Raw genomic sequence first — 20,872 nt, 5'->3', positions numbered from 1 at the left:
CATGCACACACAGGCACATGCACATAGAGATGCGCATGCACACACACACACACACACACTCACACACACACACACAGAGGCATGCACACATGTCACATGACCGGCCGATTGCTTAGCCACCTTTAGGCTTTATCAAGAAGCTCTCGCACTCGGTGACTTCACACTTGTCCCAGTGCTGCTGCTTGTGAGCCACCTGAGAGCCCCCAGCTGTGCCGGCTGCTGCGTCTGCTTCCAGGGTAGAGAAGGCAGATAATGGAGCTACAGGCAGATAATATGCCAGAATGGCCGCTGTGATTCCCCTAAGCCCCTTCAAAGTAGGCAGCATAAGTAGTACCCCGCCCCCTTCCAGAGGAGGAACCTGAGACCTAGAGACCTGCCTAAGTCCCCAGAAATCAAGAGTGCTAATGTAGCTGCTGGGTTCCCGGGAGTTGGGCTCTTTGCACAACGCCTCAGGACTCAGTGCATTTTGGTCTCTGTAAGGCATTCTCTTCCCAAAAGAGTAACAGTAGCCTGGTAACTATCAATGCCTCCCTGTTTAGGAGGTGCAGAGGTGTTGCTGCCCCCACTGTTCCCATTGTGAGGAAACAGGCTCAGACAAAGCCACGCTGCCTGCTGGAGTCAGGGCTGGGTCTTGTGCCTCTGTCCCCAGGCTTTCTCCTGTGATGCTCTCTGGGACACCCTTCTTGGTCGACCCAGGGGACTTGGGACTGCAGAGCTGACTCTGTCCCTGCTGACTGTCATCTGACTACCTACTGCTCCCCTCGACCTGAGAGGTGCCTGAGGCAGATCCTGCCCGCCCCCCCCCAGCCTGAATATGTAATGATGCCCACCCTTTCCCAGGGAGCTACCCAGACATTCTCATTCTACATGCCAAGCTTCTTGCTGCACTGCCCAGGAAACCCTGCAAACCTCTGGGCTCACTCCATCTGCTGGCGATGCGTCCTCCACCTCTGAAACCCAACCACAGCTGAACTCCATGCTGAGGCCTACCCTCTTTCCCCATTACTGTGCTTTCGATTCCTGTCCACTAAGAGTCAGCTCTGGCGGCAGGTCCGGTGCAGGACTTGGCAAACACTCCAATACCCGTCTCCCCAAAGGCTCTGCTGAGATGGTGGCCTGTATCGACTGTTCAGCCTGTGACGGAGGGAGGGCACACTTGTGGTGCCAGAAGATGCAGTCTGGCTCTCTAGGAGACTCTTTCTACCCTGTCAGTGACAGTGGTAGTTACATCGTGACAGTATCTCCTGGAGATTTCCACCAGCTATGACTCCTGACCAGTCCCTATTAAAGACCAGAGACTCCCATAGGGAGTCACAGTCACTTCTAGAGCCCCTTTCTGGATAGCCCAGTACAAAGTCCAGGACGTGCTTCAGGCTGGCTCTCACAGAAGGAACTGATGAACTCAAGCAGCTTGGGGTGTGTGTGCATGTGTGTGTGTGTGTGTGTGTGTGTGTGTGGTATGTTTCTGTCCCTCCTCTCAGGGCTGAAGGAAGAAATGAATGGAGAGGTTGGAGAACCGCAACTTCCTAGGAATGTCCTGCCATGCTACAGAGGAGGAAACTCTCGCTCAGGAGATGACAGCAGCCAGTCCTGTGGATGATGAATCTGGCATCCAAAGATGGTGAGGCTCCCTATGGAAGAAGTTTCTGGTCTTTAATGGGGAATGGTTAGGAGCCTTTATGGATGGAAATCCCAGGAGATACTATTACTATGCAGTTGCCACTATCATTGGCAGAGTGGAAGGAGGGTCTCCTAAAGATTGCATCTTTGAAGGGTGTGATACTTTGTATATGCTTGGCCCAGGGAGTGGCACTATTTGGAGATGTGGCCTTGTTGGAGTGGGCGTGTCAATATGGGCGTGGGCTTTAAGACCCTCATCCTAGCTGCCTAGAAGTCAGTATTCTGCTAGCAGCCTTCAGATGAAGATGTAGAACTCTCAGCTCCTCCTGTACCATGCCTACCTGGATGCTGCCATGTTCCTGCCTTGATGATAATGGACCGACCCTCTGACCCTGTAAGCCAGCCCCAATTAAATGTTGTCCTTATAAGAGTTGCCTTGGTCATGGTTTCTGTTCACAGCAGTAAAACCCTAAGACAAAGGGTAAGGACTGCCCTTACCCCAACTTTGACAAATGCCACAAAATTGGAGCTGGAGAGATGGCTCAGTGGTTAAGAGCACTGTCTGCTCTTCCAGAGGACCAGGTTTCAATTCCCAGCAACTACACGGTGGCTCATAACTGTTTGTAAGTTCCAGGGGAAATAATACCCTAATACCCTCACACAGACATACATGCAGGGAAAACGCCATCCCCTAATGCCAGCCAGCCTCACCTGATCCGAAGCTGGAGCTGCGGGTAGCCCTCCCTGCCTTGGAGTTCCTGGCTCCTACTGGGTTTATCTGTAAAGTGTTTGCAAGTGGATCAAGTTGCCAATACCTGCTACCCTGTGAACTGTGTTGCTGATTTCCAGACAACACAGATGGGAGTTGCTCCAAAGAACCTTTCTAAACAGGTCTACTTCCACCCCCCCCCATCCCTATCCTTTCCTTTCCACTACCTCTGGTGGGTGGGGGGCTACAAGGAAGGTTAAAGCATTTAAGAACCATCATTAAAAATAAAGTTTATGGGCTGGGCAGTGGTGGCACACGCCTTTAATCCCAGCACTTGGGAGGCAGAGGCAAGCAGATTTCTGAGTTCGAGGCCAGCCTGGTCTACAGAGAGAGTTCCAGGACAGCCAGGGCTACACAGAGAAACCCTGTCTCAAAAAAACAAAAAACAAAAAACAAAACAAAACAAAACAAAAATGGTTTAAGGGCTGGAGAAATGGCTCAGCGATTAAGAGCACTGACTGCACTTCCAGAGGTCTTGAGTTCAATTCCTAGCAACCACATGGAGGCTTATCTGTAATGGGATCCGATGCCCATTTCTGTCATGACCAAAGACAGGTACAGTATACTCATGTAAATAAAATAAAATAATAGAACTTAAAAGAGAGAGAGAAAGAAAGGAAAAAATTAAGAAAGAAATAAAGAAAAGCCTTATAAAGGTGGTGGTAATGTTGAAACCTAAATCAACATAACGTCTGAGGAAAGAGAATTCCAGCAGAAAACAGTACCAGGGCCCGGGGTGAAGTCAATGTGTTCTACTCGAGGGGCCAACAGGGCCAGTCTGTGCTGGGACAGTCAGAGACCAGGAAACGGGGTCTTGTAGGCTGGGCTGAGGGTCTGAATGGATCACCAAGTGTGCCCTGTGGAAGCACACACAGCGAGGTTGTGAGCAGGTGGTAGCATTTATTTATCTATTTTATTTCCTTTTACAATTTTATTATTTTGTACATACAGTATCTGGGCTGCATGTGTGTCTGTGCACCGTGTGTGCACCTGCTGTCCTCACAGACCAAATCCCCTGTACAAAGTGGAGTTGTGTACAGTCGGTGCTTCATGTGCGCCCGAGGAAAGGCAGAGAGCGTGCTGCACCCTCTGGCACTGGAGTTACACTCCCCTGTGAGCCGCCACATGGGTGCTGGGAACTGAGCCTGAGTCCTTTGTTAGAGTAGCCAGTGCTCTGAACTGCTGAGCCACCGGGAGAGACTCCATCCCGAGGAGAACCCATGCCTCCCCTCCCTGCAGTGTGCACAGAGGCTGAGTGCTTAGCAGACCATCAGCGGTCCCATGGCAAGGTCAGGACGGTCCAAAGCATCCCTCAGAAGCTGTGCTTCTGGGAAGCCAGGTGTCAGGGTGGACCAGGTCCCCGAGAAATGGGACAAGAGGTGCTACAGCCTTCTTGGGGACGGGAGGCTCATGGGGGACGGCTCTGGGCTACTCCAGACTCCTTGGTGTGGTTGGGGTGGGGAGGGTCCTATCTGGAGTTCTCTCACCCAGTGATAGAAACTGGGGAGTAGGGTATGAGTGCCCTGTGGTACCCAGAGACCCTGGCCATTGCTGAGTTTTTGTCTGCAGGTGTTGGTTGCCTCAGGCAAAAGACTTGTGAAAGGATGGGTGACCAGAGATGCAGGCGAGCAGAAGCAAGGAGTTTCTCAAGCAGCCCAGCTGGTAAGTAAGGAGGGAGTAAGGAGGGAGCTTGCCTGACAGACCTGAGTCCCTTTCACTCCTTCCACGCTCTCAGCCAGCCCGAGAGTCGCTTCCATCCTAAAAATGGCCTCTGAGCTGGTGCAATAGTGGCACGAGAGCTTTGGAGTAATCAGGTAACCGACCACTTTCTGATTGGGTCTGAGGTCTGCCTCAGAGGAGGGAGGAGGGAGGAGGGAGGAGGGAGGAGGGAGAAGGGAGTTGTATCTGGTACCATAAGCCTGGTTGAAGGCTCTGGTGGTCACAGGCTTGGCGGGAGCCTTGTACTGTTGCTTTGTTGAATGAATATGTTGTCAAATGGCCTTCTAAATATTTGTCTACACCCAGTGTCCTGGCTGGTTTTGTGTGTCAACTTGACACAAGCTGGAGTTATCACAGAAAAAGGAGCCTCTTTTTTGGTTTTTTGAGACAGGGTTTCTCTGTGGAGCCCTGGCTGTCCTGGAACTCACTCTGTAGACCAGGCTGGCCTCGAACTCAGAAATCCACCTGCCTCTGCCTCCCAAGTGCTGGGATTAAAGGTGTGTGCCAATACTGCCTGGCCGGCATTTTCTCAATTAGTGATCAAGAATGGGAGGGCCCAGTCCATTGTAGGTGGTACCATCCCTGGTCTGGTGGTCCTGGGTTCTACAAGAAAGCAAACAGAGCAAGCCAGGGGAATCAAGCCTGTAAACAGCACCCTCTATGGCCTCTGCATCAGTTTCTGCTTCTAAGTTCCTGCCCTTCGTGAGTTCCTGTCCTGACTTCTTTTGGTGATGAACAGCAATGTGGAAGTGTAAGCTGAATAAACCCTTTCCTCCCCAACCTGCTTCTTGGTCCTGATGTTTGTGCAGGAATAGAAACCATGACTGAGACACCCAGAGGGCAGTGCTGCCCCAACCTTACCCAGAGTAGGCCCTCTCTGCAGTGGGTAGCAGTTAACGTGGAGATTTGTACCTAGTCGGACTGCTGGGTGCCCAGGCGTAAATGGATGCATACCCTAACCCCACCTCGGGCCCCAGGCTCCGGAAGGACACAGAAGAGGGGGCGGGAGAAGGACCAAAGGAGGGGGAGGAGGAACGCTGTGAAAAGCTGTCTTCTGGGCGAGGCATGGCTGTCCCACTCACGAGCCCACTGTAACTATGGTTACCTGCTTTAGATCAAGCCAGTAAGATCCCTGGCCTCAGTAGGTTACAAAAAGGGCAAGAGGCTAGGACAGGGATGTGCTGGGGGTTGGGGAGAGTTAGGGCGAGTTAGGGACGGGCAAGATTAAGATACGCTGTATACGTGTATGAAATGGTCAACGAATAGAGGCTATTCTAAAACAAAGCAAAGGAAGATCTCGGCCACAGTCAGCATGGTCGCCGCACCTCATCTCCGTGCCGGGCAACGCTGATCCTACCTGGGTAGAATGCCAGCTGCTTTACTCTCCCCTGGACAGTGTGTCATCCGAGCACGTGCGGCCCACTGTAACAGTTCAAGGTCACCCAGTTCTCCTTCCTGATGGACCACCCCTCCCCCAAGCACCCTTCAGTCCCTCTCTTGGAGTTTTTTTCCTAGAAGTGTTGCTTGCTCCCTGACGTTGTCCTAGTTCCCGCCCTTTATCCACGCCCCGCCCCGCCAAGACCCAGTTTATCCCTCTGCTGATTTGCCCTGACTCTTAGTCCCCACCCTCCCCGTCCATAACTCTGCACTCCGCGCGTTCCACTCTGTTGCTGGGCGTGGCCGCTGGGCAGTCAAAATGCAGGGAGCTATCCCTAGGCAGCTGTTGGGCGGGTGCTGGACTTCAGGGAAGCGCGGGACACCACTCTGCCGGTGGGGAAATGTAGTCTGAGACTTGGGAAGGCAGAAGCTGATATTCACTGACTCCGGGCATCTAGTCGCTGCTAGGAAACCCGCACAGAGAAGTCAGGAACGAAGTGTCCGTGGTCCATGGGCCACATGGTGTCTACCCGGGACTGGAGCTGGGAGCGCTGGCTTAGCCCACTGGTGAGGATAGCGGCAGTCCTCTGGGGGTGCAGATGGGCCTTCTAAGGGAGACTTTAGCAGCAGCTCTGTAGGTGAGGGCCTTCTTCATGTTCCTGTGGTGGTGGTAGATGAAAGAGACAGTCCTTGGTTCCAAACTGTTTGTTGGTTGTTTATCGTGGAAGATGGGTGCGAACCCACTTCTCAGGGTGGGCCAGAGATTACATACCTTCTCCAGGGAGGAATGTCTGGGAAGGGACGCTTATTGGATAAACCCTCAAGGCCTCTAGGTACCTTGTTAGCAGGGAGAACTCTGTTCTGGGCCTATGTGACATCACGTTTCCTTTTTTTTTTCCTTTTCTCAAAGATTTATTTATTTATTTATTTATTTATTTATTTATTTATATGTAAGTACACATTAGTGGTTCAGACACACCGGAAGAGAGCATCAGATCCCATTACAGATGGTTGTGAGCCACCATGTGGTTGAACTCAGGACCTCTGGAAGAGCAGTCAGTGCTCTTAACCGCTGAGCCATCTCTCCAGCCCCAGGTCACGAGGGAGTGTGGCAATATGTTCCAGGCCAGGAATCTGGCAGGGAGCAGGGAACCACCTACTTCCTCAGGTGTGTACCCCGAGGTTCCAGGGCCTCAGACCCACTCTGTCTTACCGAGTTTCCTGGCCTGGCTCATTATCCCACACTAGTCTAGACCTGGCATGCTAACATTAGGACTGGCTTGGACTGGCCAGGAAGTAAGATCTACTCAGGCCCCACCCAGGATGCAGCCATGCCTTCCTGTGGCCCGCCCAGTAGCCTCTGCATATTCTGGTCCTGTGTCCCAGTGTCTTGCTGTAGGGTCCTCCCTGACCTCCCAAGGCCAAGCTGTTCAGCTGGAAGGAACTTGGCCGGTATGGCCAATGAGGGAGTGGGGATGGGGGAGGGGAGAGAAAGCAGAGAATGGGGGGGGGGGGGGAAGAAAGGAGGAGGCGTGACAGGGAAGGAGAAAAAGGGAGGTGGTCTCCACTATAGTAGCCCCTCCTGCAGGGTAGAAGCAAGATAGGCCCACTAGCCTAAGGGTTGTTTGTGTTTCTGAAGCCTTTGATTCCCTTTGAAGTGGAAACTTAAGGATTCTTTAGAAAGTCGGTTGTGTTGGATGCTGTTTTGGTAAGGCAAACGCATGAAGGAACGTTTTATTCAAATGGGCACTGGTGAAAGACTAAGACATATTCATGGAGGAACGTTTCACTGAAGCAGACACAGGAGAGGATGTTCTGCTAAAACAAGCATGTGAAAGGAGTGTGATGAAGGATTCTTTGCCAACAACACGCATGTATTAGTCTGCCTTACGTTGCCCTGTTGAGCTGCAGTTGACTTTGGCGGTGTGCTGCAGTTTCCTGCTGCTCCCTAGGACTTGGGCTGATTGGCAGAGTGACGTCAGCTGAGACAGACGCATGTGCTGAGGGAAGACCCGTGGGGGTCACGCGCTGTTTGGAGGGAGTATAAAAGGACTCGATGGATAGGGATGGAGGCTGACCCAGGCTTGCTTATAGAACTCGCTGTGCGATGCTTGTGGGTCTTGCTTCTTTGCTGATCTTCGTTTAGCTGAGAGAGGCACGGCTGAGGACTTCTCCTGGCCTTCCTGTTGGCCTTGGTCTCTCCTGCCGAGGCTGAGGCCTGGCTGTCTCTGCTAGGTAATGCCTCCATTGCTGACTTCTGTTTGCTATCCCGACTGTACCAGACTGGACTGCTGGTGTATCCATGAAGTGTTCGTGAGTGGATCAAACTGCCGCTGCTGACCCGTGAACTGGACTGCTTATTTCCAGACAACACAGATGGGAGTTGCTTCAAAGAACCCTTTCTAAACAGGTCCACTTCCCCCATATCCTTTCTTTTCCACTACCTCTGGTAGGTGGTAGGCTATAAGGGAGTTTAAAGCATTTAAGAACCATCATTAAAAATAGGGTTTGAAAACAATTAAAGTTACGGGTGCTATCCAATGTGGCTTAGGCATAATGGGATAACTCTGCTTCTAACAGATAGGAAACTGCAGATTATGAGGGGTTCGCATTGCTGCTTAAAGAGACTGGCAAAATTGGTGCTGCTGGCTCGTCTCCTGCCTGCCTTGAGAGGTTTTGTTTTGTTTTTTGTTTTGTTTTTGCTTCATAGTTTTCATGCATCCTATTTGAAAAAGTTTAACGGGGAACCAGACAATTCTCTTCCGTTAGAGAAGATGGCAGAGTTGGCTTTGCTACTTAAGCGAGTCTGCGGATGGAGGCAGAAGTGCTTGGGAAAGAAATAAAGAGGCCACTGGGAGGAGGACAAAGGTCAGGCTTGGTGAGTGAAGCCGGGGGATGACAGCGGGAAGCAAAGGAGGCAGAAGGTAAACTTCCACCCAGCCCTGCTTCTAGGGGCCTGGAGAAGCAGGAACCGGCACGGTACAACAGGTTAGGGCGCAGCCAAGTGCACCACCAGAGGGAACTGCTTGGGCCTACGTAAGCACTGTCAGTATTTTGTGCAACAACCATTAGAAATTATTAGTAAGCAATTCCCTCCATTTATCATTTGTCATTAAATGGATGACATTCTGTTGGCTGATTCTGACAAAGATGTAGAGAATATTTTTAAAAGGATATTCTTTTTTTTTTAAATTATTCCCTTATTTATGTATATGAGTATACTGTGGCTGTCTTCAGACACACCAGAAGAAGGCATTGGATCCCTTTACAGGTGGCTGTGAGCCACCATGTAGGTGCTGGGAACTGAACTCAGGACCTCTGGAAGAGTAGTCAGTGCTCTTAACCACTGAGCCATCTCTCCAGCCCCATGTAGAGAATATGTTTAAGATAAAACAAAGAATTCTGCCATGCTGGAGGTTACAGATTGCTCCAGAAAAAAAAAATACAAAGAGAAGATTCACTTAGTTACTTGGGTTATAAAACCAGTTAACAAAAAAATTCAACCACCAAAGGTACAGACCCCTAGGGACCAATTGCAAACTCTTAACGATTTTCAAAAATTAATGGGAGATATTAACTGGCTGAGGCCTACAAGTGGATTAAGTATGTCTGAGTTAAGTCAGTTGCTTCAAACAGTCCAAGATGTCTGAAAGCTGAAGCAGAAAATAGTTAACTCTCGTAGTACAAAGACTGCAAAGTGGCGTATGTGGATAGAATTGATCCTAAACTTGATTGGATTTTGGTCATTTTACCTTCAACTCATTCTTCTACAGGCTCATTATGCAAAGGGACGATAGTATTATGGGATGGATTTGATTAGCTCATAAACAAAGTAAAAAATTGAAGACGGATATAGAAAAGATTTCTGGGTTAATTATAAAGGGTGGAATAAGACTGTGTCCACTGACAGGAACAGATTCTACCGAGATTGTGGTAGCTCTTACAGATGCTGACGTCACATCCTTATGGGTGATCAATGAAGATTGGCAAAGAGCTTGTAGTAACTTCTTGGGTGAAATTAATAACAAATAGCTGAAAAGCAAATGTATATAGTTTATAAAAAGAATGAATTGTATTCTTCCACGTATTGTAAAGAGAACACCAAGTCCAGAGGCACCAACATTTTATACAGATGCAAACAAGATGGGAATGGCAGATTATAAGTCAGACAAAATAAGCAAGGTGATCAAAAGTCCATATACATCAGTTCAAAAGTCAGACCTGTATGCTATCTTTATGGTATTATTAAATTATCCTGAACCTCTTACCATAACTACTGAGTCTTTGTATGCAGAGAGAGTTGTTTTGCATATAGAGACAGCTGGATTTGTACCTGATAACTCAGAATTAACCTCATTATGTACACAACTGCAACAGGCCATCAGAAGTAGAAATTATCTATTATATATTACTCATATTTGGTCTTAATACAGATTTGCTTGGTTCATTAGCTCAAGGAAATGATGAGATTGACCAATCACTAATAGAAAATTAGAATGCTAGAAGCCTCAAAATTTCATGAGTAACACCATGTTAATGGGAAAAGTTTAAAGAAAAAAATTTCTATCACTTGGCAACAAGCCAAAGAAATAATAATAAAAAAAAATGTCCTATGTGTTCTCTACACAGCCAAACTCCTTTACCTGCTGGTAGAAACCCTAGGGGTACAAAAGAGATGACATCTGGCAGATGGTTTCCATTTTGCAGAATTTGGAAAACAAAGGTATATATACCATACTATTAACACATTCTCAGGATTTCAATGAAGTTGAAGTTTTAAGTTCTGAACAGGCTGATTGTATAATTACACATTTATTGGAAATGATGGCAATTATGGAGGATACCTACACAAATTAAAACTGATAGTGTTCCCCCATATGTACCCAGTAAGATGAAGCAATTCTTTGCATATTATAAGGCATTTAAAAATAATAATATAAAAAATAATAATAATATAAGGCATTTTACTGGTATACCACACAATCCCACAGGACAAGTGTAGAAAGAGCCATCGTACTTCAGAAGAGATGCTTATTGGACAAAAAGGGATAAAAACCCCCAGAGACAGACTAAATAATGCGCTGCTAACTCTCAATTTTCTTAACGTTGGTAAAAAAGGGAACAGCAGCAGCTGAGAGACACTGGGTTATGGGAAAAACTGAGGAACTGGGCCAACCCAGAGACTGTAAGGCTGTGATGACGTTAGAGCGGAAACCTGCAATAGCGTTAAGATGGGGACGTGGTCATCCTTTTGTACCTACGGGGAATGAAAAGGTACGAACTGAACAAAACTTACAGAAATCAGATCTGGTCAGGGAAAAACCTCTTATCATCTGAGACATGGATGTCTTCACAAAGCAAATAGCCTGAATAACTCACAGACTGTCTCAATTACTGTTTTCTTAAAAAAAAAAATCATGCAAATTAACTTCAAAAGGGCTGGCCCAGCCAGGCGGTAGTGGCACATGCCTGTAATCCCAGCACTCTGGGAGGCAGAGGCAGGCGGATTTCTGAGTTCGAGGCCAGCCTGGTCTACAGAGTGAGTTCCAGGACAGCCAGGGCTACACAGAGAAACCCTGTCTCGGGGGAAAAAAAAACAAAAACAAAACAAACAAAAAACAAAAACAAAAGGGCTGGCCCAAGTGATCTGTCACAAAGACACTGGACGGGACAGACAAGGCAGAGACTGGATAAACCCAGAGACTGGGCAAAAAAAATACTACAGCTGGCTTTTTTCAGACTAACCATTTTTTCCTTGGTGCCCAAAACAGGAATTCTTCATCCTAATTCATCAGGAATCATATATATATATAAGAAGACCACTGTCCCGATTCCTTAAGTAGGGGTGGGTAGTTTTGGTCACTTGACTTGTTATGGTTGTTATCTAGGGTTTTAGCTTGTTTTGCTTAATTATTGTTTATTGATAAAAATTTGGTTTTTTTTTGTTTCAAGTTAAGGTTTTTCTTTAATTATTTTATACTATGCTAATAGAGATATAAGGTTTTTTGTTTAATTATTGTACATTAATAGAAATTTAAGTATTTTCTTAACTTAGTGTATATTGATAGAAAAAAAATTTTTTTTTTTTTTTGGATTTTGATTTTTTTCGAGACAGGGTTTCTCTGTATAGCCCTGGCTGTCCTGGAGCTCACTCTGTAGACCAGGCTGGCCTCAAACTCAGAAATCTACCTGCCTCTGCCTTCCAGAGTGCTGGGATTACAGGCGTGCGCCACCACTGCCCAGCGAAAATTTTTTTTTAATTATTGTATATTGATAGAAATTTAAGTGCTGGGCAGATGGCTCAGTGGTTAAGAGCACTGACTGCTCTTCCTGAGGTCCTGAGTTCAGTTCCCAGCAACTACATGGTGGCTCACAACCGACTGTAATGGGATCTGAGGCCCTCTTCTGCTGCAGTGTACTCACATAAATAAAAAATAAATCTTAAAAAAAAGAAATTTAAGTTTTTCTTTAATTATTGTATAGTGAAAGAAATTTAAGTTTTTTCTTTAATTATTGTATATTGGTAGAAATTTAAGTTTTTTCTTTAATTATTCTATATTGATAGATATTGGAGATTTTTTTTACTCATTGTATACTGATAGAAATTTTAGGTTGTTTTGTTAGACTATTGTTTGACTATATTATACATAAGTCATTTATTGAAAATGTGATGGTTCTAATAATTATTTCTATTCTGTATAGAGTGTTAATGTTAGAGAAAAGGACAACTCTTAAACAGAAAGGGTCATATGAAGTGGAGACAAGGGTTCTTTGGAGAGTCAGTTGTGTTGCATGGCGTTTTGCTGGGGCAAACACGTGAGGAGTGTTTTCCTGAAGTGACCACAGGTGAAAGGCTACGGCAGACTCATGAAGGAACGTCTAGTTGAAGCAGACACAGGAGAGAGGACATTCTGCTAAAGCAAACACGTGCAAGGGCACGGGCTGAAGGGTTCATTGCTAACACAGGCAAGCATTTGTCCACCTTACATTGCGTAGTTGGGCCCCATTTGTCAGGACTCCATAGAGAGAGAAACACACCAAAAAAAGTCTGGCTGGCGGTGTGCTGCAGTTTCTCGCCGCTTCCTCGGACTCAGGCTCACTGGATGCACGTGCTGAGGCAAGGGGCACGTGATGTTTGGAGGGAATAAAGGGGACGCCACCGAGCGATGGAGACGATGGAGCGATGGAGCTTGCTGCAAAGCTCGTGGGTCTCCAGTCTCTGCTGATCTTCGCTTCCCGGAGAGAGGCACAGCCGAGAGCGTCTCCTGGTGTCCCTCCGGGTCCCTCCTGCTCACTGGAGCTGAGGCTCAGGCCTGGCTGTCTCTGCTAGGCAGTGCCACTGCTGCTGACTCCTGTTTGCTAACCTGACTCTACTGAACCAGACTGCTGGTGTATCCATGACGTGTTTGCTAGTGGACGAAGCTGCCGCTGCCTGCTGACCTGTAAACTGAACTGCCGATTTCCGGACAACACGGAGAGGAGTTGTTCCAAAGAACTGTTTCTAAACAGGTCCACTTTCCCCCATACCCTTTCTTTTCCGCGACCACTGGTGGGTGGTGGGCTACAAGGGAGGTTAAAGCATTTAAGAGCCATCATTAAAAATAGGATTTGAGGGGCTGGAGAGATGGCTCAGTGGTTAAGAGCACTGACTGCTCTTCCGAAGGTCCTGAGTTCAAATCCCGGCAACCACATGGTGGCTCACAACCATCCTTAATGAGATCTAAAGCCCTCTTCTGGGGTGTCTGAAGAACAGCTACAGTGTACTTACATAAATAAATAAATCTTTAAAAAAAAATAGGATTTGAAAAAATTAGGGCTAGAGAGACAACCCAGCGGTTAAGAGCACTGAGTCCTCTTCCAGAGGTCCTGAGTTCAATTCCCAGCAACCACATGGTGGCTCAAAATCATCTGTAATGGGATCTGATGCCTTCTTCTGGTGTGTCTGAAGACAGCTACAGTGTACTCATATAAACAAATAAATAAATCTTTAAAAAAGAAAAAAAGAGCCAGGCGGTGGTGGCACACGCCTGTAATCCCAGCACTCTGGGAGGCAGAGGCAGGTGGAGGCCAGCCTGGTCTACAGAGTGAGTTCCAGGACAGCCAGGGCTATACAGAGAAACCCTGTCTCGAAAAAAAACAAAACAAAACAAAAAGAAAAAAGAAAAAAAAGTTATAACAGGGTCTCTCTGAGTATACACCCCCACCACCATTCTGTGGGTGCTGCAGAAGGGTGAAGGGCAGGGCTAGGAGACCTTTTAAGTCCAGAGCCTTGTGGCCCACCTTACCGCCATGTGAGAGCCCTCCCCAGCCAGGCCTCAGGATAAAAGTGGGGGATCACCAGTACCAGTCTCTATTCAGGATGCCGTCAGTCACCCTTCAGTCAGGAGCATCCTCTGGGGAGCTGGGAAGCAGGCCAGCTGCCACCTGGTCCTGGTACCACAACTGTTCTGCAAGGCCGTTGAGCACATGGGCTGTGTCAGCCAGCCCAGCCCGCCCATCCAATGTTCGTCCATCTGCCAGCCGCCGCCCTGGCACGCTCTTCACCCGAAACAAGGGCAGTTCCCAGGCCTGCCGGAAGGCTGTGAGGTCTCGCTCTGGCACATCTGTGTGCATGTACTGGTCAAACCTGCAGGAGGGTTAAGGTGTCTAGCCTAGAGGCTCAGCTCGCCACCCCGTCAGACCCAGCCTTGGCCTGCTCCTGAGAGGACATACCCAGGGTCTAGGGTAGATCCTAGACTCTGTTGAATGGAAACCTGTTGCTACTTTGTTTCCAACCCAATTCCTGGGTAAAGGAAATCTCAACTCAATCAGTTAACAATACAAGCTAGAAGCCTAGACTGGGCAGATCTCCCACTACACTACTCTATTCCCATCTATATTATCCCATACAACTTGCTGTTTATCCAGGCTAAGAGTCTCTCTCCGCAGCCTCTCCGATCCCTCGTAGCTCCTCCCCTTTCTGTTGATCCCCATGGCTCCTCCCCTAAACCTCAGCTCCTCCCCCTTCCTCCTGCCCAATCATTGGCTCAAGCCTTTATTTGAAAAGTTAAGGTGGGGAGAAGGTTCACAAGGCAACTCCTCATGGGCAGCCCCTCTGAGGAGTGGAATTAGCATCAAAATACAAGCCCAGGGCTAGCCACCACAGAAACCTATGGGTCGGGCCTCTCAGGGGGACAGGTACTTTACCAGGAGAGCATTGTAGGAGCCACTCAAAGGATACTTGGAGCCAATAACTATCTTGACGACCTGAGGAGTCTCACCGGCTACACGTGACAACTGTCCCGGAAGGTCTTCGAAGGAGGCCCGATCGGTGAACGAAAAGAGGAAGAGGAAGGCATCTGCATTCTCTTTACAAGCCTAAGGACAGAGAGGCTAGCTGGTGGAACACTGATCACACAGGACTAGAACCCTCTGACTAACTTCAGGGCCCCCGAGAAGAATCAGCAGCAACCCCTCCTCCTTTGTCAGACTGGGAAACTGAGGCCCAGAGCAGAGAGCGGCTGGGACACACTACCCACTGCCAGTCGGAGCCTTGCAGCCAGCCCAGCACACTGTTCTCAGGTAACTAATGTTCAAGTCAGGCTCCTGTAGACAGGGTTTGATCTCTAACAGCGACCCCCCCCCCCCACCCAGAGACCCACCAAGGCCGACCTGCCCAGCTCACCGGCAGCATGTGATCAAACTTCTTGAGTGCGGACTCTCCACAGTCCCAGAATTCAAACCGGAACATGACAACACGGTCGCTGGCCTTAAGCTTGGCCGGCCAAAATACCACAGTGGTCTGAATACCTGAGGAGAATTGGCATCCACCGTTCAGAAGTGGGATGGGGGGTGGGGCACTGGGAAGGGGGAAGAAGAAGAGATGCACCTCCGCTCTGTGGGTCACCACTGTGACAGGGAAGCACGGTGCCTGGTCTGGGAGAACCCTCAGACTCAGGAAGAAGTAGACAGTCTTGCTCTGCGGTAGTTCTTGGTAGACCAGGCAGAGTTGGCCCTCACCAGGAAAAAGTAGTCTCACTGCGTGTATAGGGAGACCTCAAAGCTCCTGGGACATATGATGGAGCAGAAACACAACTGTGGCATGGGCAAGCCTTGAACATCTACCTTAATACCAACCAGACACGAGGCACGTGGCCAGCACTCTCTCTAGTATCAATCCAAACAACATGGCTTCCCCAGGAGGAAAAGGCCTGATTATATATAACTCCCTGCTAATGTAGTGGGGCCAGGATCTTGTCCCCAGCCTGAGGAAGGCCACCGAGGACGGGCTGAGGGTTAAACTCACTCACCAGTGGTCTCGTGGTGTACTGTAGGCACTTCCAGGCCGGCCAGCTTCGCCACCAGTGCTGTCTTACCCACACCACTCTTCCCGGACACGAAGATCTTATAGCTGGCGGTGTCAATGACTACGGAAGGGGGCAGCACCGGGCGTTCGAGCAACCCTGTGGTAAGGAGTTGGGGAGTCAGTTCCACGCTTGCTCAGATCCTGGGAGAGACACCCTATCTCCATCGCTAACTAGACGACGTGGTTCCCAGCATGCGACTCTGCCCCCCACGGAGGCCCAGGGTACACAGGGACGTTCTAGGATCTCAGAGTCGATCTGGTTGGTCATCATTGTCAACTGCTCTGGAGCTTTGTTGGGGGTGTGACAGACTCCTCTGGGCACACTTTACTGTTAACACAGGTAAAACTCTGGGTGTTGGGGCTGGAGAGATAGATGGCTCGACGGTTAAGAGCACCACTAGCTCTTCTGGAGGGCCTGAGTTCGAGTCCCAGCAACCATCTGTAATGGGATCTTGCGCCCTCTTCTGGTATGTAGGTGTACATGCAGGTAGAGCACTCATACATAAATTAAATCTTAAGAAAGAGACAGCACACTGGATGTTTTCCTTGCATGTCTCAGTATCGTGTGTGTGCCTGGTGCCTACACACCAGAAGAATGTGCTGGCAACAACAACAAAAACAAAAAAGCCAGGCTGTGGTGGCGCACTCCTGTAATCCCAGCACTTGGGAGGCAGAGGCAGGTGGATTTCTGAGTTTGAGGGCAGCCTGGTCTACAAAGTGAGTTCCAGGACAGCCAGGGCTACACAGAGAGGCCCTGTCTCCAAAAAAAAAAAAAAAAAAAAAAAAACCAAAAATAAATAAATTAATTTAAAAAAATTGTTTTAGGGCCGGAGAGATGGCTCAAGTGGTTAAGAGCACTGCCTGCTCTTCCAGAGGTCCTGAGTTCAAATCTCAGCCACCACAAGGTGGCTCACAACCATCTGTAATGAGATCTGATGCCCTCTTCTGGTGTGTCTCTAGACAGCAATAGTGTACTCATAATAAATAAATAAATAAATAAATAAATAAATAAATAAATAAATAAATCTTAAAAAAAAAAGACTCATCAGAGAAGCTGGGTGTGGTGGGACATACCTTAAAAAAAATTGCCGCTGGATGGTGGTGGCGCATGCCTTTAATCCTAGCACTCTGGGAGGCAGAGACAGGTGGATTTCTGAGTTCGAGGCCAGCCTGGTCTACAGAGTGAGTTCCAGGACAGCCAGAGCTACACAGAGAAACCCTGTCTCAAAAAAAATCCAAAAAAAAGCCAAAATCCAAAAAAACAAAACAAAAAAATTGTGCCAGGCAGTGGTTATAACAGCCAGAGCTCTACAGAGAAACTCTGTCTCAAAAGAAAAAAGATTGTTTTAAACAGGGTTTCTCTGTGTAGCCCCGGCTCTCCTGGAGCTCACTCTATAGACCAGACTGGCCTCGAACTCAGAACTCATAGATTCACCTGCCTCTCTCTGCCTCCCAAGTGTTGGGATTAAAGGCATGTACCACCACTTTCTGGCTTGAAATTTATTTATTTTTTTATTAATACTATTACTATCCAATCTGGATTTCTCATCCATAAAAATATGGTATCTTACAATTCCTTCTTTAATAGGGAAATATAAGCAAAAGTATTTACTGCTACTACAAATAAATCCCCAAAACCAATTCACTGGGATCTTGAGGAGTTCTTTTTTTTTTTTTTTAAAGATTTATTTATTATATGTAAGTACACTATAGCTGTCTTCAGACACCAGAAGAGGGCATCAGATCTCTCTTTTTTTTTTTTTTTTTTTTTTTTGGTTTTTTGAGTCAGGGTTTCTCTGTGTAGTCCTGGCTGTCCTGGAACTCACTCTGTAGACCAGGCTGGCCTTGAACTCAGAAATCTGCCTGCCTCTGCCTCCCAAGTGCTGGGATTACAGGCGCGCACCACCACTGCCCGGAGCATCAGATCTCTTTATGGATGGTTGTGAGCCACCATGTGGGTGATGGGATTTGAACTCATGACCTTTGAAAGGGCAGTCAGTGCTCTTACCCACTGAGCCATCTATCTTGAGTTCTTAAAACTTGCACATAGGGGCTGGAGAGCTGGCTCAGCAGTTAAGAGCACTGGCTGCTCTTCCAGAGTTCAATTCCCAGCACTCACATGGTGTCTCACAACCATTCTGTCTTCTGGCCTGCAGGTATTCATACAGACGGAGCCCTCATACACATAAAATAAGCAAACAGAAAGCTGAATGGGCAGAGAGTGGTGACTGCATGCTTTTAATCCCAGCGCTCTGGAGGCAGGGCCAGGTGGATCTGAGTTCGAGGCCAGCCTGGTCTACAGCGTGAGTTTCAGGGCTGGGTGGTGGTGGCGCACGCCTGTAATCCCAGCACTCTGGGAGGCAGAGGCAGGCGGATTTCTGAGTTCCGGGCCAGCCTGGTCTACAGAGTGAGTTTCAGAACAACCAGGGTTACACAGAGAAACCCTGTCTTGAAAAAGCAAATCCAAAAAAACCAAAAAAAAAAACAAAACAAAACAAAACAAAAAAAACCCAACCCCCCCCCAAAAAACCAAAAATAAACAAACAAACAAATAAATAGAGAAAGAAAAGAGAAAAAAGTTGGATGATGGTGGAACATGCTTTTAATCCCAGTACTTAGTAGAGGCCAGCCTGGTCTACATAACGAGTATCAGATACACAATAACGAGTAGTGGATACACAGGGAAACCCCGTCTAAAACAAGGTGGCAAGGTTGCTGTGCAAAGTGCCCAGAAGCCCAGCAGAGGGCATGACCCCAAGTGAGGGCTCAGTCAACAGCATCTCTGGTGACAGTTGCCGTTGGCAGGGATGGGCTGTTTCCATGCTCCTGGCTCTGTTGGTGGAATTAGCTTTAAGGAGATTTGGGGACCGGGGCCTGAGACTAGAGGCTAGAGACGCAGCACCCACGAGACCTCAATCGTGACAAGTGCTGTGAGGGCAGGTCCCACCGATCTGTTTCTGCCGCCCCAGGGAGGGTCCGAGCGCAGTAGTGGCTCGGGGTGAGGTCCGGGCTGCGGGGGTAGGGGTGGGAGTGGGGGGGATGTTGGCGCTTACCAAACTCCCGCCGGCGATTCTTGCGCAGGATGCAGGCTAAGAACTCCTTGCCCTCGACCGTGTCATGCCAGTCTGGGACAATCACCGAGCCGTGCATGGGAGGTCTGGCCATGGTTGGGCACGCCAGTGAGAATACTGGAGAGAGGGGGCAACCATTAACCCAAGGCAACCTCGTGGTCCTTAATCTCTCTCTGGCTCTCCTTTGGAACCTGGATCCGCATCCCGAAGGTGCATTTCCACAGCCCCATTCTTCCACATTGCTCTCCGGGGAACTAAGCCCACCGCTGTCCTGGGAAGGTATTTCCACAAGCCCCCTCTGCCTTATCTCCTTCCGAACCCGCTTTGCCTCTACTCCCTCAATTCCGATTCCCAGGACCACCTACCTTCGCAGTCCCCGCCAGCAGGGTGACGATCCTTTTAAAAGCCCGCCCTTCGTTTCTGTCCTGCCAGCAGAGCCCGCTTCCGCCAGGTCAAGACGCTATCCGCGAAGCGCATGTGCAGAAATATTGCCATGGCGACGCAGGCGGGGGCGGGGCTCCTGAATTCCGGCCGGTCTTTGTGGCTTTGGCAAGGTCTGCAGCTCCTTCCCTAAGTAGAATCTTCTTCGGCTTTACCAAAGTGAGCTCATCTTTTCCTATCAAAAATGGTCGTCTCCCTCAGAAAGGAGCCTTCCTCGGTTTTCTGCGCCTCTTAGTTTCCTTTTCTACAAAGTGGACATTATTTCCTTTCTTTTTTCTTTTTCTTTTTCTTTTTTCCTCCCTTCCTCCTCCTGCTGTTGTTGCTGCTGCTGCTGTTGCTGCTGCTGCTGCTGCTGCTGCTGCTGCTGCTGCTGCTGCTGCTGCTGCTGCTGAGAGGGTTTCTGTGTAGTAACCTTGACTGTCCTGAAACTCGCTCCGTAGATCAGGCTAGCCTTGAATTCACACAGATTCCCCTGCCTCAGCCTCTCGTAGTGCTGGGATTAATGGCATGTGCTTCCGTGTTTGGCTATTTATTTATTTATTTATTTATTTATTTATTTATTTATTCACTCCCACAGGGTTCTTTACAACAGTGCTGGGCAGCTCTGCTCAGCAAGTTTAGTTCTTAGGCTCCTGTTATTAACCTCACGGATTCAATCCTGCCCAGCAGGTCCAGAATCTCATACCTTTGGATTGAGACGTCAAGGGGACTTTGTAAAAGGTCTGAATAAAAGAGCCATTTGTTTACTAATTGATTTATTCATTCCTGTCCTGCAACAATGACCGAGCCCCAACTGTGTGCTCTGCGGCGGCTGCTGGGGAAGCAAGGGCGAGCGGAAGTCCTGCCCCGGGACTGGATGCTACAGGCCCGACCCGTAGCAACCCGGAGGATGACAGCTCAGTAAATGCCGGTGAGCTGAGGCAGATGAGCCGCCGCCTCTGAGAGGTGTCTGTTCTCCTCACCAGCAGCAGGCTCTGTGAGGGCTGCTTGCCCTGAAGTCTGTGGACATTCATCTCCACATAAACAGCTTCGGGTCTTTGCTACTACAGATGAAGTCGCTGGGACCCAGCTAGTCGGTGGGAAAACAGACTCGGAAGCCTGGGTTACCTGACTCTAAAAACACGTTTATCTCTCCAGCCAGAATGGGTTCTGGATTTTCAAGACTTCACCCTCAGCACCTAGGAGGTGCTACTGAAGCCAATAGCAGCAAGGGGGCCACAAACCCACAAGAGGCAGACGGGGGTAGGGGTGGGGGGCGGGGGGGAGGGTGCTAGAGAGGGCGCTTCGATCACTGGCTTAAGGCAGAGGTACAAAAGGAAATCATTCCTACTGGACTCTGGCTGGAACCCATTGCGCATGCTCCTGGGATGGGGGTCCCTTCTGTAGTGCTGGGGGTTTCTCTGCCCAGCCGGGATTATCCATGGACGTTCACAGCTCTCTCCACAGGCCAGGAACGCTTAGATTTGAATTGTCTTTGGGCCTCTAGACTTCACATCCAGCCTCGCCCAGGTCTGGCGAGGACATTGTCTG

General features: G+C 48.7%; 1 protein-coding gene across 1 annotated transcript; it reads right to left on the bottom strand.

Moving 5' to 3' along the window:
* Positions 1–11,736: 11,736 nt before the first annotated feature.
* On the bottom strand, positions 11,737–19,348 carry Cplane2 (ciliogenesis and planar polarity effector complex subunit 2). Its single transcript, XM_052177936.1, has 6 exons — positions 19,267–19,348; positions 18,884–19,018; positions 15,775–15,927; positions 15,150–15,274; positions 14,706–14,842; positions 11,737–14,111 (listed from the first exon to the last, which is right to left on the bottom strand). Exons 2-6 carry the CDS (start codon positions 18,993–18,995, stop codon positions 13,862–13,864), a joined length of 777 nt encoding a protein of 258 aa, XP_052033896.1. The 5' UTR covers positions 18,996–19,018; positions 19,267–19,348; the 3' UTR covers positions 11,737–13,861.
* Positions 19,349–20,872: the final 1,524 nt, after the last annotated feature.

The sequence above is a fragment of the Apodemus sylvaticus genome, chromosome 3 (genome assembly GCF_947179515.1).
Source record: "Apodemus sylvaticus chromosome 3, mApoSyl1.1, whole genome shotgun sequence".
NCBI lineage: Eukaryota > Metazoa > Chordata > Mammalia > Rodentia > Muridae > Apodemus > Apodemus sylvaticus.
This window is presented reverse-complemented; position numbering and strand designations above follow the sequence as displayed.

Bases quoted from the DNA above. Each gene is read 5' to 3' on its own strand.
- Cplane2 (XM_052177936.1), bottom strand. From the start codon at position 18,995: ATGGCCAGACCTCCCATGCACGGCTCGGTGATTGTCCCAGACTGGCAT. The intron at 15,928-18,883 runs GTAAGCGCCAAC...TCCTTACCACAG, and splicing joins GAATCGCCGGCGGGAGTTTG to GGTTGCTCGAACGCCCGGTG. The intron at 14,112-14,705 runs GTATCCTTTGAG...ACCCTCCTGCAG, and splicing joins AAGATAGTTATTGGCTCCAA to GTTTGACCAGTACATGCACA.